Source organism: Coloeus monedula, assembly GCF_965178545.1.
Source record: "Coloeus monedula genome assembly, chromosome: 6".
NCBI lineage: Eukaryota > Metazoa > Chordata > Aves > Passeriformes > Corvidae > Coloeus > Coloeus monedula.
In genome coordinates this window covers 3585330-3610877 of record NC_138786.1, presented here as the reverse complement: position 1 = coordinate 3610877, position 25548 = coordinate 3585330, and the positions used below count along the sequence as shown (strand labels likewise).

Sequence of the window (25548 nt, the reverse complement as noted above, 5' to 3'; positions counted from 1 at the left end):
ATGCAAAATACTTCTAGTCCTTTGAGAAAATGAAGGGAGCAACTGCTGCCCATGCTTTGACCTGGTAAATATTTCGTGCTATAGTTAATACATGAAAAAAAACCTCTTTTCACATTCCCAAAATGAAGTGCTTAACGAGTTAGAAGAGATTCGCACAGATTTGGTGTTTTGTGCTTGAAGTATTTTGTTTGTTTGGGGGTTGTGTGGTTTGGGTTTTTTTTACAAACCAGGAGTGCAAACCAAATTCCACTGAAAGAACAGGAAATTTCCCATCTGCCTTACTGGGAGGCATATGAAATCATCAGTGTTTATCTCCCTCAGGCCTTCAGTGATGTCAAGGTAAGCACTTGTATCTCAGGAGCTGGATTTTTTCTATATACATCCTTTTCTGTTATCCATAAAAGATTGTATATTGCACATGGAATTAAATCAAGAGTGTGTACTTCACAAAAACCATCTTTTGAAGGAAAAAACCAATCTGAGTGAAAATATATTGAAATTTTAACAAACCGTAACAAACAAACCCACACCTTTCCTCCACAGACAAGAATTATTCTGAAGGTAATGGGTCACTATAAGGACACTAGGAAAAAAAAGAAAACTCACATTATTTAGAGCAGTACAGCCTTATTGCTCTGTATCTGATCCACAGCTAAGTGACTCCTGGTTGCTACAAGAGAATCTGCAATCTCACACACACTTTTACAAGTATGGGAAATGGGAGTAAGCAATTTCCCTACCAAAAAAAAAAAAAAAGAAATTCCATCCTGAGAAAGACATCTATAGTGAGATCAGTCTAGGATTGGAAAGAAACCCAGAACACAAAAAGTGTGTCATAAACACTTAGATGTGAAGGCTCTCCTGTGCAGTTGGCTCAGTTTGTCTCACTGAAAGGCAGAAAAGAATACTCTGCAACATGGTGCAAGAAGAGGAGCTAACCCCACACCACATTAAAAAAACCCAATCTAAAAAAACAAACCAAAACCAGACAGAAAATTGCTTGCTCCCAATTACTATACTGCTACAACTGGACTTTTTTATTTTATGCAATACAGTGAAATGATGTAGTAAGCAGTATATATCTCTGTCAGATCAGTATTCAAAAGGTACAAAAACAAGTCACTTCAAATTCATAGTCACCATTTATCAGAGTAAACCAAGAGAAAGCAGTGTGTTACTACAGCAAAATAACATCACCTATTTCCATACCAGGTTACAAAAATGCCTTGATTTTCTGTAGGTGATGTATTTCAGGATGTTATCCTGTCCCTCCAGAGTGGAGGATTGGTTAATCACAGCACAACGTGTATTCCAAACACCTCTGGAAAGTGATTGATGATATGAAATTCAAAACCTTAACCCCCAAAAAACAGATAATATGCTTACTGGCAAAAAATACCCAGAGCAGTCTAGCAGTTGCCTCCAAGACAAGGAGCAACTGCATTTTTCTTTTTGCTCACCCAGTTTTGAGCTGCCTCAGATTCTGCTGGGAATATTAACAAAGCACTGTTTACAGCTGCTCCACCTGTACACATCAAAGTGTCTCAATTTTCGTTTTACAATTACCTTTCAGAACAATTGTTTGCCTGTGTCCTGCTGACAGCTGATTAATCTCATTGATCACACTCTACTGTGATACTGACAATGCCTCAGAGTCTCCTTTTGCTTCAGACTGATCATTAAAAAATTGAGTTGATTAATGCAAAACAAAATACTCAGGAAGCCTATAGTTTATAAGGTTAAAAACAAGGACTTGAAAGGGTTTTTTTCTGGCTGGGCTTAAGGTGGAATAAAGGTGTAGGGTTGACACCAAGCACGTTTATTAAAGTTTTAAGCATGGAATCTGTTTAAAATGTTATCCCACTCAGCAGGTGCTCAACACACAAGATTTGTATTTGATGTTTTCCTGTGATGTACAATCCTTTCTGTAAGTCCCTAAAAGGTATTTGACTTCAGCTCTTACTGCCCATCTCTTCCAGAGTCCTGCCTAATAAGAAAATCTTCACTTCACCTGAGAAAAAGGCAGCCCTGATGTCCCAGCCCTCATTTCCCTTTCCCAGGTTTCCCCTCTCAACACCCTAACAGGACCAGCTGGCTCAGAAGAAATCACAACACAAGCCAATCTGCTCCAAGTTAAGAGTGTTTGACAGGAAAACAAAAAAGACCAAATTGAGCTATTAGTCCCTATAAAAATGTTGCAAAAAAGCCATCTTGAGAAATCACTTTGAAATAGTGATTTTAAAGGGCATTTAACCGATGCCAAATAACAAATTCAAAGCTCTGTTTCTTGCAAGATGTTTTTCCTACCAAGACTCTGGTATTTCTCCTCAGAGATGGTGTCCCCTTCTCATTACACAGCACGGAAATCCACCATAAGAGCCCACTTCCACCTACAGCAAGACCTCAGAGCAGGACTGAGCTTCATCTTAAGCAGTGCCAGGGCTTAAAAATGACAGGTCTGTTGTTGCAACCTTTGCTATTGAAACCAAGAGGTTTCTGTGTCCTCCCGAGGAGCACATTGAGTTATCCAAGCTGGCAGCAGAACACAAAAGAGGAGTCGAAACAGTTGCTCCAGCAAAGCTGCTCAGGTCGGGCTTTTCCTTCACTGCAGGGGCAGAGTGGAGAGGAGGGATTGCACGCAACAGGGAAGGAAAGGTCAGGGACAGAGAGCTCTGAGATAAACTGGCTTCAGGCTCCCTTCCCTTGAAAAGAGAGAAGTCACCTACAAGCACCCCTGGGAAGACAGAGGGGGCTGGTATTTAAAAGCATTTATATCCTTGTTAATTATAATTATTTATTATACACATATATAAACAAATCAGGGCTCATGAACCAAAGAAACTGGTCTAACCTCCACCTCCACGTAACCTCAGATATAATTAGTCCCATGGGACTTTCCTAGCTCTTTATCAATTTCTTCCCTCAGAAGGGCAAGGTGCTGTTCATTTTAAAACAGTGTATAACCAGGATATTTCAAATACCAGGTACAAAACCAAAACCAACACCTTTAAGTGCTCTGAAAGTGCTAAGCATTATTTTCTAAAATAAATAAATTCCTAAAGGAGGAAAGAAAAAAAACAAAAAACAAATTCTTGTTGAAAATAATAGGAAGACCCACACACTTTCCACCAAATCAGTAAGCACTGAGACAGCAATAAGAGAAAGGAAATTGAGAGTAATTTCTTGTACAGGATTTGGCTGTTTTGCTTGACCCACAGGAAGCAGGGAAATGCTATTTATGATACCAACAGGAAAGAAGAGAAAAATTTTTGGAGCCAGGTAGTATTGCTATTTTCACTTCTATTAATATAATGGACATAAATTTGAGACATTTAATGATACACTGAATCCCACAAAAGGAGGCAGCCTACTGCTCCCAGCAGTAGTGCTTCCCTAGAGCTTGTGCCAAGCTGTTAAGAGAGCAACAAATTCAAGTGCTTTATAAATATTTCTGCAGGACTGTAAATACCCAGTTCAGTGGGGAATACCTGTGTACACACAGGAAATACCAAAGCTAATGCAACATAAATAGGAGAAAAAAAAAACCCCTGTGTTACCCAGAACTGCTCTGTCTCAAATGCCCTCTCAGGTGTCCATTATGCATCTACTCTGCACAATTAGGTGTTAGATACAGGTAAGCATTAACTTAATTCAGAGTATCCCCAATCCTGAGTCCAGCTTCTGACCACATATCCTCATCAAACTGGCACCAGCCTCAAAACACTTGAGGTTTTTCGATGTTGAGATGTTCTAGGATTCCTCCTTGGTCAGCTGCCAGTCAAGAACTGGGGGCCAGGACTATGGTAAAGGCCAAGGGGAAATACCAGCATTTGGAGAACCTGCAACCATTCATTTGCCTGCCTCATCACAGCCCAGACAGAAATGAAAAGCATGACATGGCTTTAAGGAATGTGTTTCCCAAAATAATGCTAATTTACACTGACTAAAAAGTATGTGCCTTAAGATTATTTGGGAATGATGGGGGTAGAGGGCGGGGGTAGAAAAGACTGGGAGAAGCTGTTCTGTGGTGAGAAAGGGGCCCCTTCATTCAGATTTTTGCAACACCAACACCACAGCCCCTTGTCCATCATCTCACAGCAGTGGCTACCCAGCCCTCCACATCAGTATCAGCAGATACAGGATCACAGAATGGTTAGAGCTGGAAAGGACCTTAAAGGTCATCCAGTTCCAACCCTCTGCCATGGGCAGGGAGGATGACCATGCATCTCTGTCCTGAGGTAAACATGCACGAGATACTTAAGTATTTTAGATATTCAAGCAGCATTCATAATCTCACATCATGCTGCCTTTTAACTCCCAAAAAATACACCTTCCACTGGCTGCCAGCAGAAACAATGATGTAGGGTTTTCTTGGAACTGATACTACTGACAGGCAGGATCACCTAAGGATGGAACTGCTCAGGTATGAGGTGACCAACACTGGCACAGCACAGGACATGATGCCACCTCCCTCTTCAGGTGTATTACCACTCCACAACAGAAATACAAGTCAAACATGGAGACCACAGCTTAAAACTGCAAGCATGACAGGGTCAAACTCCATGAAAAGAAAGCCAAGGACAGTGACCTGGTGTGTGTCAGAATGGAAAACCTCAACTCCCAGGGTCCTGTCGCAAACACAAGCAAAGCATCAGTCAGGAACACAGCAGAATGCAGCAGGACTATGTGTTTCCAGTATTATAGCCCTTGTTTCCAGTTTCTTCTTACCTTAATCTTTAGCTCCAAACCCACAAATTATTTACAGTCCTTCCCTGACACCTATAGTGTTGTTAACATTTTTATTCACAAGCTATTGCTAACATCTTCCAACTTACGTTCTCCTTAATCAGTCATTCTGCATTTCAGATGTAACTCACTACATGGAAATAGCTGTTCCAAGTGATAAAATTTTATCTATTTGTGTTTACACAAAGGACTATTCATTTCACATTCAGGATCTAACATACAGATAAGCTTTACTGAAGAGGCATAACTGGGAAAGCTCACTAAATAAAGGACCTCGGGATGCCTGTGCTGGTTTTCTCTGGAGTAGAGTTAATTTTCTTCATAGTAGCTGATATGGAGATATGGTTTGGATTTGTGCTGGAAACAGTGCTGATAGCACAGGGGTGTTTGAGTAGCTGATGAGCAGTGCTTGCACAGAGTCAAGTTCCTTCTGCTCCTCGTGCCACTGCACCAGGAAAGTAAGCTGGGGGTACACAAAAAATTGGGAAGGGACACAGGTGAGACAGCTGATCCCAGCTGACCCAAGGGACCGTATGATGTCATGCTCATCATACTAAGCTAGGGGGGCACATTTGGAGTGATGCCAGACAGAAGCGCAATTTTTCTTAAATAAGCATGAAAAGACAGAAGTAGAGCACTTACCCTACTTTAAATCATTATTGTGCAGAGAGGAATGCTAAAGGTTTCCCAAATTTATCATTCAGCCCATATTGGAAAGAATATTAAGCACACAAAAAATGCACCAGCCTAGTTCCGACTTGGATTTTCACTCACAGAAAAAACACTGTAGATAAAACTTGGATCTTTCCATTACCTACAAGATTAATCCCTGTTCCACAACCCCATTTATAGGGTTACCTATCTGAAAAGTAGCAGTTTCATCTAAAAAGAGACATCCAGGGAGGAACTGGTTTCTTATTTTCCCCTGAAAACAGGAAATTCTTTGCAGAAGGGGCAAGACAAAGTATTAGTCCTTGCTGGGGGCTGAAGTAGGTGCAGAGCTACTACAGGTACCATAAGTAAGGAACACTGCAAACACATGCACCTAAAACTTGGGAATCTAACAAATTACTCATGCACACCAACAAAAAAAAAAAAAAAAAATCAGAACAGCCTCTTGACCTCCCCTGAAATACCAGACAGACCCAGTGAGTCAATATTACAAACAACAAGCTTCACAAGAAAATGTGTGCCAGAACAAGTCACCCACACAGTGACTTGCCATTTTCTTCCAGGTTTCCCCATCTTTTCAAATGGGCATCAACATAATTTGTTCTATTTACAAGAAGAGCAAACACACACCCCATTAGCAAAACTATCAATGACATCATTAGTTTGTTTCTACAGCCCATAATTATGTGTACAACAGACCACAGGCTAACACCAAAAGCAGGAGACCATGGATTCCAGCCTTTATGCTTTTGGTACCACAAGCAAGAAAAATACTAGGAAAAAGAACCACCCAGCAAACCCTGACCAACCTCAACACAAAAAAACCCAAGACAGTATCAGCAGGAAGAGACATGCAACTGCCTGAAAATTGGAAAAAAGTTACTGAAATAATATTCTTTACTTTGAACCTCCTATAGCAAGAAAGACCTACTCTAAGACACTTCTCCACCTCAGTCACTTTAAGTACACTTACACAAATAAACTTAATTTGATTAGTCATTTATGACCACCATAATAAGACTTATTTTAACCTTTTAAACTTCGGGTTTACTCTTCATCACCCAGAACACGTCTGAGCTTAATCTGAAGTGAGTATTAACCCTAAGCCTCCAATTACACTGTCACACTTTCAGCAAACACTAATACAACTGGTGCTATAGAATAAGGGGCTAATTTTGCACAGAAGGAAGTTTCAAAAAGGCACAAACTCTTGGGAAGCCACAACCCAGACACCCCACTGTAGTCTCTAAATTGTGAGTACAAGTCAACAAGAGTTCATTGCACACCATGACCACTGTGATTCTTCACAAAGGTGGGCTCTACTTCACATATGCTTTTAGAACCAATCCTTACATATTAAATGAAAGTAATGGAAACTTAAAGCCTCATGAAACCATCTGCACAGAAGAAACATGAAGAACTATCATTGAGGATCCAAGAGTTTCCTAAATTTTGGTCAGCAGTGGGAGCAATTTGAGCATTTTTCTATTTTTAAGATATAGCACTTGTCACTTCATTGTATTTGTGGCCTACATGACTGTATATGACTGTCTTCCCTCAAAGAAGAGATTTTCAAGTACAAATTTAAATGGCAAAACTGTTATTTTCATTGCAACCATAACGAATGAAATAAGTAGGTACTTAATGACAGAGCAACTGTCCAAACCTTCTAGTGACACTGGAATGAGGAAGCAACAAGCTACGATTTGTCGGGTTTTTTTTTTTAAAGCTCATTATTTCTTCCAGTATTTCGAACAGCTGGTGAAAGTAATCATTTGGCAAGGTCTGTCAAGGGATAAAAAAAATAAAAGTGTATTTGCTATGGTAGATTACATACTTTAAACCAAAATGAAAGGCTGGAACATACAAATATTTATGAAAGAACAGGGGGTTTCAGACTTCCAAATTGTGCAATAAATATGCATGCACACACGTTAGTTCAGATAAACACATCCCTTTCATTTTATGCTCCACTATTTAACTCCTTTCACAGATCCATCTTCACAACCTTAGAGATTCACTGAAGTGCTGCAGACATGCAACACAGTTCTACGTAATACCAGAATAATAATAATAATAATAATATTAATCAGTAAACCACACATCACCCACCACCCTGAAGATCTCAGGAACAAACATGGTGGTGCTCTACACTTACGTGAGAAAGCCCTGGCATCCACATCACACATACCACCCACTGAGGCTGTTAGGCTCCCATGTCCATGTGGATCAGGACAGCTTTCAAGACTTGCTGGTATTGTTTGAAACGCTTTATAAAGTCATGTCGTGAAAATTCAGCTTTTTTTTTTTTTCCCCTGGAAAGCCATCATTTAAATTTCATCTGGGATATTGATTTGCACAGACCTAACAATTTCTGGTGCACAGAGATCACACACCTCTTTGTGGTAAGGGGGAAAGGATGACCCAAGATTGACCAGAAGTCATTAACCACTTCAGAAGATACACACACACACAGAGGAAGAATTACTGGAACCCCTGGATGAGCTTGGCATCCAACTGCAATAGCACACACAGACAACATGGGATAAGTGGAGCTGTGTATCATTAGCCTCGTTGACAGAGACACAGTTTAAAAACAACACCAAGCCTGGTAAGCAGCTGCTTGGCAAGACAGTGTTTAGACAGCCAATTTACTTTGAGTTCCAGCCCAAAAGATGCAGCCCCATTTCTACTGATGTTTGCTGCTGAGCTTTTATTTTTTTCCTGCTCTACTGCAAATTTATCCAAACTTTCAAAAACCAAAATCTTAGGCTTCTACTTGTAACTAAATGACTATCACTAGACAGTTTGCAACAACTCATCCTCCAGTGAAAGGCTACAAGTAAGATGTTTTCCTGTTCTTAGCAGATCATTAAACAGCAACATCCTTGTCACACCAGTCGAGGCTTGGATGCACCACTGAACAAAATCTACCAGGTTTAAATGAAAAGATACAGAAAGAGGAGTGTTAATTAAGTCTCCCTCTGGTTCATTCCTTGCCATTACACAGCCATGGAATTACAGATATCAGCTCATCCATGGAATTCAGAGGTACCTAAAAAACCTTATTTCAGACTACTTATATACTCAAACCTTGCAGCAATGGTTACACTGGGAACCTGAGTGGCAATGACCACAGATTAAGTACTTCTAGATACTGTCCTGTATCTTTCCATGCATCACCCTTGTATTTTCAATGCTACTTAGCAAAATACTCATAATGATTCAAAGGTCTAGAATGAGGATCCAATAAAACCAAAATACAATTAAGAAAGAAACTGAAGGGTAAAGGTTCCAGTCTAACCTCAAAATATCCAGTATTTGCTTGAAGCAGTGCAACAGATAGGCCAGAAACTACTTTTTCTGGTTTCTCCTAGCAGCCCACAACTACTGGACCTGTGCCTACACCAGACCTCACCACTAAACAACAGAGGTGCAAGGACTGCATGTTAAAGCAGGAGAGAAGAGCCACAAGAATCTGATGGGGAACCTGCTGACAGTACACAATCAAAACATGCACTGATTGACCAAAATTTTAGGCCAACTTTCAAAATTCATGTTCAAGGACAAGTCATACAAGTTGTTCTTGCCTAAGACAGGTATTTCAGCTACCAACCACACAGGTTAAGCAAGAAGGAAACACTTTTTTATCTACCAGCTTTTATATTACTCGCTCACTGGTGTGTATTTTAAATCAACTCATACTACTAAAATGGATTCCTTTATGTGGTGAAATAATATGAACAATAACACACAAGTTTCTCTGCTAGAATAGCTGCCTCTAGTGCAGCCATTAAAGTGCTCAAATTGGCAGTAGACACAGTGCTCATTTTCCAGTGGCATCACACCCACGCCTTGAATTCACTGACAAAATAAAATGTATTTCTTTAGGAAAAAAAACCCTGTCAGAATCAATATCACAAGTTAGCAATTCCCTATCCAATAGGGAATCTTTCCAACCGAGTATGAGGATTTCAGACTAAGCCATTAACTTGCAAAGGCTCAGAACAGAGAGCTTCCCAGTCTCACATTCAAAGCAATGTGACCATCATGCAATTTGTAAATGCAGTGCAATAGGCCAGTTCTGCTTTCCAAACCACTGCCAGACTTGTTCCCATGCACAACAATACTCATCTCCAAGCATTTTAATGAAAAATCAACTATTTCTGATGGAAAAGATATGCACTGTTTTGTGGCTGATATTCATAGGACTTCTCATGTTATTCTGTGCTTCACTCCTTGCCTCTAAGCCATTAATTGCAAATGACTCTGCTGCTGGGGAAAGAGCATCTTTGGAAATGCAAGACTGGAAAACCCTACACTTCCATGGAAAGTATTTTTCTATTTGCATAGTAGCAGGTCTCCAGCAAGCATGACCACTGGGCATCACCTTTCTCAGGACTCTCTGGATGTATTTTAGGATCATATCCTGAGTCTAAAATGGCCAGGATACTTCAAGGACAAGTTTAAAAAGAACAAAGAGCAAAATAAAGCCGCTTATGCAAGGGCTCAAATGAGAAAATCCATTTTTCATTAGAGCATATTAGCATAATCACAAGACCTTACTTTTGTTAGATGAAAATTCTTCTGTTGATCACAGAGGGAAACTCACAGCAGAATCGGAAGAGTCTAACTCAAACTTATGAATTCCAAGTACCCCGGGAAATAACACAGGCCTTAATATCACCACTGCCTGTCTCCAGAAAAATGCAAATTAGGTTGTGAAAAAGACTACAAACCCCTTCCCTCCTCCAAAAACCAACAAACCCACAATTTCTCAGCTTTTTTCTGTCTCTTTCACTAGCTTACTGTGCTCTGTTGCTGAGGCTTGGACAGACCACTGGGGTCATGGAATATAAACATAGCCAAACTATGTCAGCCAAAAATTGGAAAGATTATAGCTAAAAACCACAGTAGAATATATGCTGAAACACAGTGAGCCATCACAAAGCTGTTCCATGCCAAGCTTCTTGGTTCTCCATTTGCATTGCTTCCGAGGAGAAGGAAGAAACTGAGGCAATTATTGTTACAAAAAGGTAACCTTTATTGGTACAAAAAGGTCCATCTTTATGGAAAGAAAGATCCAGGCAAAACCACCACCTTTTATTTCTGGTTTCAGTTTGGTGTGTGCCTTTCCACAAAGAAACAATGGAGTCCCTATCCCAGAGTTCTCACCACGTATTTATACGTCAAGATGAAGTCCTGCAAAGACGCAAACTTTCCACAATTTAACACAGCTTTTCATTCTCCTTGTGTGTATACCTTTGAAATACAGGTCAGAGCCAAACAGTAAATGCAAAAGGAAGTAACAATTTGAGGCTTTTTTGTGAGAGCACTGTATTGTTTCTCTGCAGTTATTGTATATCTGCAAAACTAACTTGTTCCAACTGTGTTTTTCCTTCATGGAGCACAAGATTAGCTACTCAACAACCATCCCATTCCAAGGCTGCAGAGAGAAAGGAGTAAATTTATATCATTCTTCCATTGTATGAGGGTTTCCACAGTGGTGTGAATTTTGTTTTAATTCATTTTCAAAAATAATTTCTTCTGCTCCTGTAGCTCTGTGTGAGCTTGCATCCCAGCACACAGCAACTCTAAAACTTCTAGAACACATCACCTTTAGTACAATATTCATAGAAGGCTCAAAATACCTTAGAGGAAGGAACAAATGAAAGGCTTTTACATAGTCACAATCCTGAATTCACTAAACTTGCATCCCTCCCATCATCATCTCATAGTTCAGCTTACAGAAGTATTCCTGCATCTTCTCTGTCGGCCTCTGCTTTATCCAGAGCTTTTCTGGATAAAAATCTCCTCTGTTTCTGAGGGAACAGATACCCCCCTCCTGCCTAACCACTTACATCACCAAGGGAATCATCCCCTTGATTGCCCTAACAGTACATTAGCTGTTAAATATATATATATATATTTTACCACTTAGGCTTGCGTGCCTGAAAGAGCAGATGATGCCCACTCAAGCAGCTTTTGTACACTCAGATCCCCCATCAATTTCAATGCAAATTCCCCACGGAGAATGACTACAAAGACTGGGCTCCTGCAAATATTTATAGCATAATTCAACACAGTTAATGAAGTAACCATGACACAAACCAGAGAGAATACCAGTTTACTGTGTCAGTCCTTAGCCACATGATCAGAAACTAATATGTACACATAGATATCATCTAAATCATGAAACAACTACAGGTTCTGCATTGCTAAATAGTGCAGCTGTAACAACACAAAAAAACCCCTTGAATCCTGAAAGGTAAAGATGTTTAACAGACAAACAGTAGAAAAGCTAAATTTCACTCTAAGGGAAAAAAAAAAGGTGTGGAAAATCAGCATAGGTGACCTAATTTATGGTTCAGTGTTTCTTGAGTAGATACAGCAATATGCAAACTACTTCCATACCAGCAAAAAGGGGGAAAAAAAGTGCTTCAGGTTAAATGTCATCAACTAAAAAAAATACAGCAATTGAAGGATGTGTATTTACATGAAAGGTATCCAAGTATGACAATAGTACCCATCTCTTAATTTCCAATCATCAGTTTTACACTTTTTACACATTGCCTGAGAGATAAGTTCCTAGTATTGAGTGCTTATCAGTGCACACACTGGCAATTTCAAGCAGATCTGCTCAGGAGAAACAAGACTTCTGAGCTGCAGTCCTCTCATTTTTACAAACATCTGCTATCTTTATTGCTTCAGGATTTAACATTCAAAAGAGTATATGCAGCATCTAGTGATTTAAAAGACTTTCTTCCTCACAGTAAAATCCTTTAAAAATACGCTTCTGTGTTCATATGCTCCTATTTCAGTTGTATTAGGGAAACTGATAGAAACTAACTCTAAAACCTAATATTCTACTCCCATAACTACATAAAAATCATACTTCAATCTACTACTCCTACCCTTGCTTTTCCAAAAAATAATACTTGAATTATATACAACGTGTGAAGTCAATGATATTAACTCCCTAATTAGATATTCTTTTCCCATTACTCAAAAAATTGGTATTTGATGCAATGGAAGTGTGCACAACACGTTATTAATCACTGTCAACAATGTGAAAGGTTGCAAAGATAACTACTCATCGTTATAGAATCTGGGCACGTGGCCAAAAAGAAAAAAAAACACACACATGGCTATTAAGTTATCATCAGAGGTTATGAATAGTTTTTGGCTTCCCAAGTTCAACACTCAAACATCTGACATGCTGCCTGGATCTCCCTCACAAAGGCCTTGATTTCAGAAGGGTTTAACTGCACGATGTTCACTGTGAACATGCAGTGCATTGCCACATATGCTGACTGACAACGTGCTTGGACTGTAGACACACAAGAAGCTAAGATATTGGAACCTAAGACTCAATTTGGAACCATTTGCTGAAGTGCACAGTCACATCTTCCTCTCGGGCATTAAGGATGAAACGAACCTATTAAACAGTCACCATGTTGTTTTATGATATCTTTGACGTTAGCTGCGAAGGAGACAACACTACATTACAAATAAAAACAAACAGTCTTTATCCAGCCATTAAACACAAATCAAGACTGAATGCTTTCATTGTTTAGAGGCTGTAAAAAAATTCTAAATTGAAATCCACTTTCTAGTTTAATAGGAATGGATATAGCAATGGAAAATAACTCATAACATAAAAAGCACTCTAGATTACTAATCTTAATTGGCAACAAAAGATTATCATTGAAGTTCATCATAGCAATTGACTTGCAATAGAACAATTTTGGCATACTATTCTCTTTCAGAAGAAAATTAGTCATTCCAAACTCCCAGATGAATTTGGTCATGATAACTGGACACCCCTTAAGTTGGCTAAAAACACGTGCAAGCTTTAAGGAAACATAATTAGATCCTGTTGTATCCTCCAAGGACCACACTAACAGGCTTTACATTGCCTCTCTTCAAAAGGCCCATGCCCAGCTGGGGCAGCAGCTACAACACACTCTGGGGCACTCTTTGCAGTGTGAGGTTGTTAACAGTACATGTGGAGGTTCATCAGGGATTGGGGGGTTGCCTTCCTGACCCCAGGAACAGATGCAACTGAGGAACTATGGGGTAAATGAAGCACACCTACAGTACTGACTGTGGGGCACACAGCACTTGCCAGGGTTGAGACAGAACAGACTCTGTCCTCCTCTCACCATTCCCTAGTTTAGACTCCCCCCATGCCAGACAAGATTCACAAGAAAAATAAGAAAAACCACTCTTCTCTGTCCTGAATATCTGAAGTACACCTGCTGAGAGGGCTTACTGGAGAAGTTGCAATCAGAACCACTACTGTAACCCAAAGAAGCAGGACATGAAAGACCTTTATACTATGCTCTTATCCAAAATCATGAAATCTATTAAATAAATTAGTGGTTTATTTGGATGACACCTAGCAAGATAAACCAATTAGCATGTATAATTTGTTTATACACACACCTCTTGAGACATTCAAAACATCTTGGAACAATCTGAATCCTAAATCCTTCTGCACTTGATAGTGACCAGTTTTTACTGCAGAGGAAGTGTTACTAGTCATGATCCATCCTCTTATGGCAGAGGAAGTGACATTGAGGAGAAGACAGCAGTTGCTGCTTCATCATCTTCAAAGGCATGTACAACTGATGTAGATTAGACAAAGTTCTTCAGCTGTCCTTGCTCTCCAAGAGCACAGGGCAGCACCAGAGGGGGATCACCTCCACTTCCACACCTCTGGCTCTGCAGGACACTTCTCTCAGCCCAGCCATTCTTTTCAGAACACACCAAAACCCTGTACAGACAGGAACTGTCTGCACCTCAATGCACACATGAAAAGCATGTTATGGAACAGTAAAACCAAAAAAAAAAGCTACTATGGAACAGTCATTTACAGACTGTAGAGTATTGTGCTTTTGTTGTGGTTTCTAAGGGGTATTTTTTTTTGTTTGGGTTTTTTGTAGTTGTTTAGAAACAAGGACACTTCAATTTTTAAGCGATTTCCTCATATAAGGTGAATGCTTGCATCATACTTGCTTTCATGTTGCCTGTGTTCTTGTCTGCAAAACTAGAGCAAGTATTTCTCATCATTTATCAAGATTATCCATTTCTAATGTCCATTTTACTTACAGCAACAAAAACTCCAAATAAAAAAACAAAACCAGCACTGTGAGAACAAGCCAGTTCTCCTCCAGCTTCCCATCCTCCATCACTCTTCTGTTCTCCCCAATCCTGAGCTCAGCCAAAGATCTTGGAGCTACACTGCCTAAAAGCCACACAGGGCCAGGCTGACAGCTGGATTCATCTGAAAATGATGCTCACCTCCAAAAGAAAAAAAAAAACCAAACCACTACCTCCCCCTCCCCCCCACTTCTAAAAGAAAAAAAAATTAGCTTAATCCAAGAGGCATCCAATACTGGGATCTGTGTGTCTCAGATATTCCCATCTGTGTAGGGCAGCACTGAAGGGGTCACCCAAACAATTCAGCCCTTGAAATGGGAAGCTGCACCAGCAGGACAGTGGCAGACAGATCAGTCCAACCCATGTAACACACTCAGATTGTGAAGGGCTCTTTTGTCTGAACTTTTTAGTAAAGCTCCAGAGATGCTTCTTGCTGTTGGAACATACCCAGGTTGGGCCAATTACCACCACGCAGCTGCAGCACTTTCCAACTCAGATCCAGCCATAACAACACAGAGAACGAGGGAGGGAGGATTTCCTTTCACACCTCAGCACTTCACACACTCCCCTGAACCACAGAGCTCCGTCTTTCCTGCTATTATTTACAACTGACAACTGGAGAATAACATTCTCCTCTATGAAGAGACATGCTTATACACAAGGAAAACTCCAACAGCTACAAGCTGAAAATATATTACCTACAGATAAAGACAGGTGAACACAGAAGACTGAAAACAAAACATTGTGTTTATGCCATTATTGATTACAATGTATGTTACAAAATCTGGATTTTCTGCTAATGCAGTACATATCTTCTGTCTCATTGGGATTCCATCAAAGCACTAAACACACTGACTTCACGCTCAGCCACTGTAAATACAGTGCATGATATCAGACCACCCATGAATTCCAGGCTCTTAGGAAAGCAATCATCTGCCTATCTATCTAGAAAGGCCCTTGCCTGTACATGATGCCATCTATTTTGGCATTTCAGTGTGCTGTACTGCACTCCAGGTTACTACGTAGCTTACTCAAGATGAAAAATCTCCCCCACACTAACCTTTCATCCTCTGCCAGCTAGTCTATTATGCCATGTCATCTGAGTTTTAAAAGGATGCACCCATGTATTCATTTTCCCCACCTGATAAATATTTATGAATATTTTATTCCAGTCCTAACACATACACACTATAACTAATCTTCCTTTTATTTAGCCAAGTATCTTAAAGGAAAAGGAGTTTGAAGACAGGCTATTCCTATTGCCAAGCCTGAGCTCCAGAAATCAGCATATTAATCAAAATAATGCCAGTTTGGAAAGCAAATTAAAGAGACAACAACAGCAACAAACCAGCACATAAGATTAGTATGAGTTTCACATCAATGGAGTGAAGCATTTAAAACCTGTGAAAATTACATGTTTGAAACAAAGATCTCTTCTGGTGTTTCTTGGTGGTTTTCTCATTCAAGGGATGTGAGCTATTAGCCTAAATAACAATAAAGCACAAACATTATGCAATTAAGAGATAGCTGATGCACCTGTCATTCACTTCTCATATCTTATGTTGATTTTTATCAAGGCTGATATGGGAAGGGCACACCTTCAATAACTGATTTAGCACCATCTAGTTTTTGTTTGACTGTTTTAACATTCATGTTATGAACCAATGGAACAATAATAGAACAACTGAGGTCCAGTTCATGCTCATATCACAAAAAAATTTAACTACAATCCAACTTTCCTTACCCTAAGCCTTGCAATTCTGCGATCTCTCCAGTTTCTAACCACTATCATTCCTACTGTGTTCACAGGATTTACTTAAAAATTTTGAATATCACAGGACTAAATTGACGACATTTTAAAAATTCATTACCTTGTTTGACATGATACAGCAAACATCAATGAAGAAAACAAGGCATCTGAATTAGGAAACTTCAGAGAGAGACAGTGAAATAACACAGGCAATTCCATCTGCCTTGTTACATTTTTGGAGTAGTCATATCGGATGTATGTTGTTTATCCAAAACAAATCCTCCAAGTTACTGAGGATCTGATAGTCACTGCTGTCATCACAGCGAAGAACTGAAAGACTTTAGAAAATAAACTGCAAACTAAATGCTTGCAGCACGTAGAGTTCTCATCTTCCACCTATAAGTGAGGTTTTTCATAACAAGCCTACCTTGTCTCCATCGATTTCTCAACTGTTACCAGATCTCAGAAGCTACTCTCTTGCCCCTCAGCTCCCTTGAATACAACTCCTTTTTTAGTGCAGAATACTTGAAAAATAGCTACGCAAGCCTGAGTACATATTTATTACCATCAATGTGCGATAGCCTCAAGAGACATCCACGCATCATAATCTGTTAGCAAGAAAAGGAATCACAGTCTTCAATACCATGCTATTTTTTCCCTAATGCTGCAAGGACAAGCTAATTTGTAAGCCAGATCATTTCTTTCTAAAGGATGAATGACAGTCTTCTGTAAGGAAGGGGTTTTTATAATTCTACAACAAAAAGGGCAAGATATTTTTTCCCTCTACACAAAAACTGATCTCCATCCTCTCACTGACTTTTACTTCCATGGGAATGTTGCGGGAGTCTCTCGAAGTCTCCCAAAAATGGGTCTGGTTCCCATCAGACGCTGCAGCAGACTCCTGAGAAGCTGGAGAAAGGCTGAGGTCTCTACACTGTCTCCATCTCCCCATAACACTGTACACAGAGACCATAGGCCACTGTCACATCCTTCCTCTAGGTTACATTGCATTGCCAGATAAAGAGCAGAAACAGAGAGTGAACTGACTGGCAAAAGGGTTTGTGCAAGAAAAGGGAAGAAACTCAGATGTATTGGCCCTTCCAGTCTTCCTCTGCAAAGGGAAATTACAACTTGATCTAGAAGACAATAGCAAGGTACTGCATTACAAAGGGAATTCACCTGGGAGAATAAATTCACTTAGTTCAGCAGTCTCCTACAAGTTACTTTAGAGTTAGACCAATGTGACCTTGAACAATTTTAGAAGAAAATAGCCGTTTTCATCTGTAACACACCTATTTTAGTGCCAGGTTCTGTTACATTTTAAGTATTCCTCTTAGCAACCCTTTGAAAATAACACATGAACATGAATGCATACACAGACATGATGCTTTTCAAGGAGGAGTACCCAAGAAATACACATTTGTCACACTCACCAAGAATTCCTTCATCTGCACTGCAACAGGAAATATGCTTAAAGTCATCTGTTGAACTGGATCTTAACAGAGAAACCTAATTTCTTTGTTAAAGAATATACTAGAGCTTTGCTGCTACTGGAAGATGTCACTAATATTTGTCTCCTAAAGTTATGAATTGCTGCAGTGTGCAAGCATAAATAAATCTATATCACATCTGTCAAACTAGACTATAATCAACCAGAAAAACCCCTAACACTGAATGCCTAAAAATAAATACTGACAAATGCAGGCCTGTCTCTCCCTAATGCCTCCTCTTCTGGAAGACCCTTGAGTTTGGAAGACTCCAAGCTTTGTAATACACCCTAAAATTAGTAAAGAAGTCTGAATTACCACAGAGACTATTTCCTGTACACTCCTTCCTCCTTTTCCTCATTCCCTTTCCTACCACTCCCTTCACCAGGAATATCACAATAGATAACTGACCTCAGGGATATCAAATTTGCTTCCAGGCACAGACACAGCAAGAGGCAATGTCTGACTGTCCAATTTGAATTTCCCAGCTATTTAGGTTTTGAAGTATTTTATACCATGGCCCACACATTATTCTAAGTGACAATTACTTCAAAGCCAGAGGGTAGCCATTTACATAATAATGAACATTTTTCTAAGGAGGTATGCAGGAAACTACACGCTAATGAGTTAGAATGTGCATTATGTGAAAGTCACACTTGCTTTATAAAAATGAGTAAACACACAACCTCTAGTGTTTACCTTCTTGTACCGTTTATGTAACACACACAGACACCTGTCCTACTAAATGCACAGGACATCCAACTCACTCTTGCAACACTGACTCACCTGACACTCAGTAATTTCCATTGGACTTTTCCCATGTGTAAGGGCTGTGGGAGTGGGGAAGCAGTGCATCAGGGGAAATGCATCCTATGGCACAGAAAACATGGGTTTGCTATGTCTTAAACACAGAAAAAATGAGGGAAATACAGCAACTTCTGCTAAACCACTGTAAAAGAAGGGCATGAGAGATGAAATGCATTTCACAGCTGCAGAAGCATTCCCAAAAACACTGTGGCATTAGGGTTAAGTTTTTTTACAATCTAACTAGTAACAGAAGAATTTTTTTACTAGGTAGGGAGCTCTACTTAGCATCCTACAACCCTCTTTAATATCAGAAGTTAACTTTATTTTGAAAAAGTGTTCTTATACTCCAAAGAACACACCCTACACTACATAGCAGTTACCTGTTACTGCTTGAGCCTTTTGGTTTCATTACCTTTGAAATTAGATTGATGAAGCCATTAGGATCTTAGCTATCATATATTATATATATATATATATATATATATATATATATATATATATATATAAATCCTCATTTATACCACAGGATGTGGAAAACTGGAGTAAGAGGCTCAATAATGCACTGAGCCACAGCTACAGCATCACGTCCAGCTTTCACTCTTTAACCCACACTCACAAGGGCCCCAGACGAGGGACCCCCAAGCCAACTGAAGGAGACAATATATAATCCACCCCAGACTGGAGATTTTCCACAGAATCAAGATGCCTAGCTAAATTTCAAAATATCCCAGCTAACTTATGACCATTAATAGTCATAGTCATCCAAGATAAGAACAATAATCATATGTAATGCCTTAGGGTTTTAAAGCCTGTTGTCAGCAGCAGCAGCTGGACGAAGGGCTGGATTTCTTCCCTACACACAAGGCAAGCAGCTGATGCATCATATTGCTGGGTTTCTGTTCAGCTCTGAAAGATCAGCTATTGATCAGTGCCACTGGCAGTACAGCACACCAGACACTGTTGTAGGATTTGAATGAGCAGATCACACCAGTGTAGTCTTAATCTACCATCAGAGAAGAGGGGGGGAAAAGCCAGTTTAAAACCATGTGCCGTGTAGATACACACAAATGCAAGCAGGGAAGTCCTTCCAGACACAAGCAGAGTCAGGGGTGCCGTAGAAGGTCCTCATCAGCACTGATCCTCACTCCTTTAAGACTGGAAATAATCAACTCTTCCATATTATTCAAGACAATTTCAGCAAACAGAAATAATTTCTGCCTGATTTTGTACAGTTCCATTTACAACGGCATCTGCACTTACCTGCTGTGTAAACTGTCTACCATGCAAGCATTTTCAGAGGCATGCATGCCAGGATTTTGGAAAAAACCCTCAAGAATAATTTGGGCAAGCCTAAGACCTCAAGGAATCACACACAAGCTTTTTTCATTGTACAGTAACACAGAGATGGGGAAAGGACAGGGCAAAGAGATGAAAGACTGACAGAATTACATGAGCCAGTTCTAGCTGAGACTTTGCCACAGAGTCCTCAGGCTCACAGGGTTCACCACTTGCAGTCAAACCTTTGACTGGCTGACATCACCACAGATCCTTTGCATCGCATCCTAACGCAAACTTACACAAGCTGGAAAAGAATCACCCTTGAATCTTAAGAAGTTTGCAAAATTCCTTTAACTAGACAAAGATTACAAGAGACATCAGCTGAGTAAGCAAGATCCTCTGTTTACACTATATAAACATTTTTGACAATATGGGAAATTTCTTTAAGACCAGGGTCTGTCTGGGAGAGGGCTGGCAATATCAAATCACACTCCTATAACTCTCTCATTAAAACCATTGCAGAAAGAACTTTTAGAGAAAATAGAAGAACAAAATACCTTGTAGCAACCATTAAGGTGAAAATCTGCATCACAAAAACAAACACAACTACATGTTTCTTTGAGCCAATTTCTCAGTGAAGAGTGGTTTAAAATAGTCACAGACAACACACCCACAAAAAGAGTTTCAAAAGCATCTTAAGAGCAGGAAATTTATGACTTTACACAGAAGCCAAGCCCTGGACAGATCACCAAGGTACTCCCATGTAATTAAAATCTCCCAAATCTGATTCTGCGATTATAAGGTTTAAAGTAAATTTATTAACAACCTTAATTACTGCTATAAAAACATAAAATCCAGTCAGGAACTAAAATTTTACAGAGATTGTTATGCTTACAGAGGGTTTTACATATCTGCAAAACAAAGGAGAAGCTGACATCTTCTCAGTTCTCCTGCTCAGTGAATTTTTATTGCATGTGTATTTCCATAAAAACCCAGTTAGTTAAATTATCAAAACACCACAACACAGCTTGCTGTAATTTCATAAGCTAAGTCTTGCTGCAATTTTTAAGTGGTTATACTTGAGTGCTTCCACACTGGCTCAGCAGCACATACCCAACTGCATTAATGTCTCAGCACAAAATTCTGCTAATAAACATGGTACTCAGCCACCATTACCCTGCTTTAAACAACACAAGTCCTCAGTATAAGCAGGTCAATACATGTCAGACTACTTATGCTCTTTAAACTGACTTTGATATAAAGGTAACAGCAGAGCATCCTCAAGCAAATGGGAACTGTATCAATAATAAGCCAGGAAAAACACAAACCCAGGAGAAAGCTAAAGCATATGGCTTCAGTCACGGGTATCACAACGACTGCTCCAACAAAAACAAGAGAGAAAGACGCCCCATGAAAACAGTGTTAGTCTGCTTGTAACACTGTAAAACTGCAGCTCGCACATTCTTCATTCAAAATAAAAATAATAAAAGAAAAAAAAAAAAAGAGCTGAGGATGTTTACTCTAAAGTAGCAAAAGGAGAAAAAAAATACTGGAAGACCACCATCAGTTTGGCTTTAAAAGGTCCAGTGCCAAACACACTCTGCCTCTGTGGCAGCATGAGCAGGTAGCTTGAACTGTTATTTCAAAGTCCAGGACAAAAACTTTTCTGCAGTCAAAACCAAAAATGTCCACAAACCCATGCACAAAAACAATCGACCACCACAACATCACAAGCCTGTGAGGTGTACTATTACCATGCTACTTTCTGTGCTGCTGACAACACAGTCCTTCCTAAAACCTACCAGCCCAGGACACCAGGTAAGTGCAAATAAATCTCTAACAAAAAATTAAAATGCCAAGTTAAGCGGAGACAACTGTTTAGTTAGACAATAGAGCACATCTAAGCATAAAATACACATTTACAGAGATCCTTCCAAAGTCTGAATGCATTTCACAGTTACATTTTACTCATCATTCGGTCAAAGAGGGTTCAGCCAGGCAGAGCAGAAGACACTTCTGTCACTACTGCACATACACATTTCTTTAGGATGTCCCACTAACTTAGAGCTATGGACCTGAATGGAAAGTCAAGAAGAAGAGGGAACGAAGGATGGAAACCAAGTGAAGAAATATTTCTTCTCACTCATCAGCAGAAAATGCATTTAATCAGAACACAGGGCAGCACTAAATTTTTCATGACAAAGGACATGAAAATGTACCTAACTGTATTATTTTAGCAGCATTTTTTACCTCAAGTCTCTTCTTCAAGGAAAAAAAAAAAGTAAATATCTGAATTCACTGCTCAAGAGTGACCATCCATTTTATATCAAAACAATACTCTACACACAAACTTCATGGACAAAAAGTCTATAGCATCACCTATACTACTCTTGTATTTGAAGACTCTGTTGCCAAGGTCATATCCTGGCATAAAGCCTGCTCACTATTCACATCAGTATTCATGTTGGTAATCCTGCTACCTTCAGATGGTCAGCTTACACGGTTATTAAACCTGATCAAATTCTTCACTTGTACATTACCAGTTACATGGAATTTGGCAATGTAATTCCCACTAGAGCCAACTTAAGACATGTAGATAGCTGTATTGCTATCCCAAAGATTAATATGAGTCCTCTTAAACTCAGCCTGGGAAGCTGTGATGAGTGAAAAGAACCTGCTTCAGCTGATCTCAGCAAAGTCAGAGGCAGCCCAGTTTTGAGTTCTTGAAGATCAGCCAACACATAAAGAGCAAAACCCCATCCCTCTAAAAACCAAGCACAAATACTAAATCTTGTCTTACTTTAATCAATATACCTACTAAGGTGATAACCAGAAATACACTTGAAAAAAAAAAACAAAACAGAAAACTAAGCTTTAGTTCTACACCACAAATGCAAACATAGCATTCTGTACTTTACTTGGGAAAGACAAGCCAGATCCATCATCGTGGGGTGTATGTACACAGACTGATTTCTTATTGCTTCAGAAACACTAAACAATGGTTGACTTTATGTCCATAATACATGGTGATAAAAAGGAGAATGCACTCACCTGATTAAAAATTAGCTTGATCTTATTTCTTCCAGCATAAGCCTCACTTCCAATAACAAAGTCTCTATTGAAGAATAATTTTAACAGCCTTTGATCACATATCCACTTCTCCCTAACAGAAATCTAAGAATTTTAAGCTTAGGAACACTAAAGTTTACATTACTATTCAACTCCATAATAACAACAACTGAATTGCATCAACATTATTATTATTATTCCAAACTCATTTTTCCCAGTAAGCATAAGTCTAAGCAAAACTCTCATAAGTAATCTTTCCCTGAAAAATTCTATAGGAAATGAAATGTAATACTCTATTAAGACTTGTTTTGCAAACAGAAGTGAGAGAGATCACCCAAGCATGCGGAGTCATTAAAATGGATCTTACATGTATCATTATAAATTTAATAATCTCCATGACGGCTAGAGTTCAAGTTAAAATGAATGTCAGCAAAGCATGACCAATTGATGTTATCCCAGCTGCCACTGAGCCTCACTTGGGGTTATATTATATATTCAGAGGCCCCATGCTACATGTGCACCAAACACCCAGAGCCAGGAGCAGATGGGAGATGTAGGCTCCCATACCTATCAGCAAGGAGAGACAGACATAATTGCATATTAATTTCAGTGCATCAAAACGATTACAGCATACTTTGGTGTCACAGGTCGCAAATGTTTTTGCCATCACACCCCACATGCAGTATAATGCTGTACACTTAAGGGGGCGGGCGGGGGGGGAAGTGTTCTAGCAGCCTCCAGAAATTAAGTCAATAGAAGGATTTTGTTTCAACCCTTATTGATTTACTTCAGTCCCAAAATGCTTCCTTGACAAATGCAGAAGGAAGACCTTGGCAACTTGTCAGTTAATAGATCATGCTTGGTGCAATTAAAATACATTCAGGAGTTTTATTTTGTTCCCCAAATAAATGTTCCCGAACTGCTACTTCTCTCCAAGCAAACAGCTGCATTTTATCCAATTTCTGAAAGTTTTCCAGGCTGCTTAGATTTCTAATGGGGTGACAGAGAAACCACTTTTATTCTTCAGCAGACCTGATGAAACTGTGACACTAACCTCCCTCTCCCTGAAATTAGACAGTGCTGTTGAACAGCAAAGTAATAGCTGATGATCAGGTTTTTTTCCAACTCACTTTTCAACTGAAAAAAAAAAAATCACACAAGGAAAAGGAGCTCTCCACACAGAGCTCAACACAGTGTTTTCTACCCTCCACCAACTCTGCATGGAGGACAACATCAATGATTTATACAGCAGAAACATGTCAAAGTTTTAGTTTGCTTGACTGGTGCCAACAAAACAACTTTGGAGTCCCAGGTGTTCACAAGCTACAGTTTTGTCTGAGACAAGGACTTCACTTAGGTCAATTTAGTGCACCCCTTTAAGAGGGGATAACACAACACCACCTCGACACACAGAGCTTCCACAAAAGCACTTAAGCAAAATAAGGGCCAACAGCTGACATTAAGCACATTCCACTGTACATTTTGATTCAAGACAAACTTATATCTGGCAACTACAGCAAAATGCAAACAGTACCACCAGGACAATGAGGGCACTGGCAAATGTACAACATTCTCAGCAAATTAAAACACCAAACACCAAGAAAGCATTTTTCTAACCACTCCACTAACAATATCAACAGAGGAAAAAAGGTAAACTTACAATAAATCAATAATCTGATCAGACTCAGTAAGAGTCAGTATACTTCATTTGCACTGTATGTCTCCCCATCAACAGCCAGAATTCTAGACATTTTTCCCTTCTTTCACTCTCATCACAATTTCCCCTTCCCTCAGCTCTTTGCCCCATACATTGGAAGAAGCCTGAAGACAAACATTTTCTAAAACATATAATCAGGAGATCTACAGCTGGCTGAGCATACCAAGCAGCAAGTGCAAGTGATAAAAGCATTATGTGGAGCTCTTCTGCCACTTGCATCTCCTTCAGTAATTTAAGCAGAAAGTGTTCCCACCTTTTGTCACTTACCCTTTTTTGATCTTCCAGTCCATGTGTCACAGTCTTTCTTTTCTGATGTTGGCTGGATTCAGAGCCAGGTTCCATTTCCCTGCTACAAAGACTCTTCCAGCCTCCTTAAGCTTTCTCTAAAAATCCATAGTATAAACAAAAAAAAAAAATATCTAAAAATAATTTTTAAAAAAGGCGAGATAATTCCTTCAAACCTCGTCCATGTCTTTTATCATCCTTCTAAATTCCTGTTTGCCATCACTGCTCATTATCTTAACAAGCAGCCATTCTGTGAGCCTCTATATCCTATAGTAGCTCAGATGAAGGTTTCCATGTACGTGCCTTACAGAAGGATGACAGAGCTGAATCCAAACCCAGTAGTTTGTGCCACATTATTGCTCCATCAGCAGCCTTTTCAGTGCATTCCTGGCACAGATAATTTGTATGTCAATAAAGGTGTAAATGTGCATTTAATCCACTGTGTTGATATTATCAGCATCCCTCTCATGGGCCACCTTCCTCCCATAAATCAATGTAAACACTTCGCAGTGATAATTGCCTTTTGCAAATCTAGCAGGTGTTAATTACGTAAAATCATCCATGCACACTTG

The 25548-nt window shown here is 39.5% G+C and overlaps 1 protein-coding gene across 1 annotated transcript in view; it reads right to left on the bottom strand.

Annotated features, from left to right (window-relative positions):
• Nucleotides 1–25033, bottom strand: part of NAV2 (neuron navigator 2) — a gene marked incomplete at its 5' end in the record, with an annotated part of 366989 nt that extends 341956 nt beyond the window's left edge. The window contains one exon of the mRNA XM_082283277.1: nucleotides 24959–25033. Within this exon, the coding sequence (XP_082139403.1) occupies nucleotides 24959–25033 (75 nt within the window). The remainder of the gene's footprint in view (nucleotides 1–24958) is intronic.
• Between the last annotated feature and the right edge of the window lie 515 nt (nucleotides 25034–25548).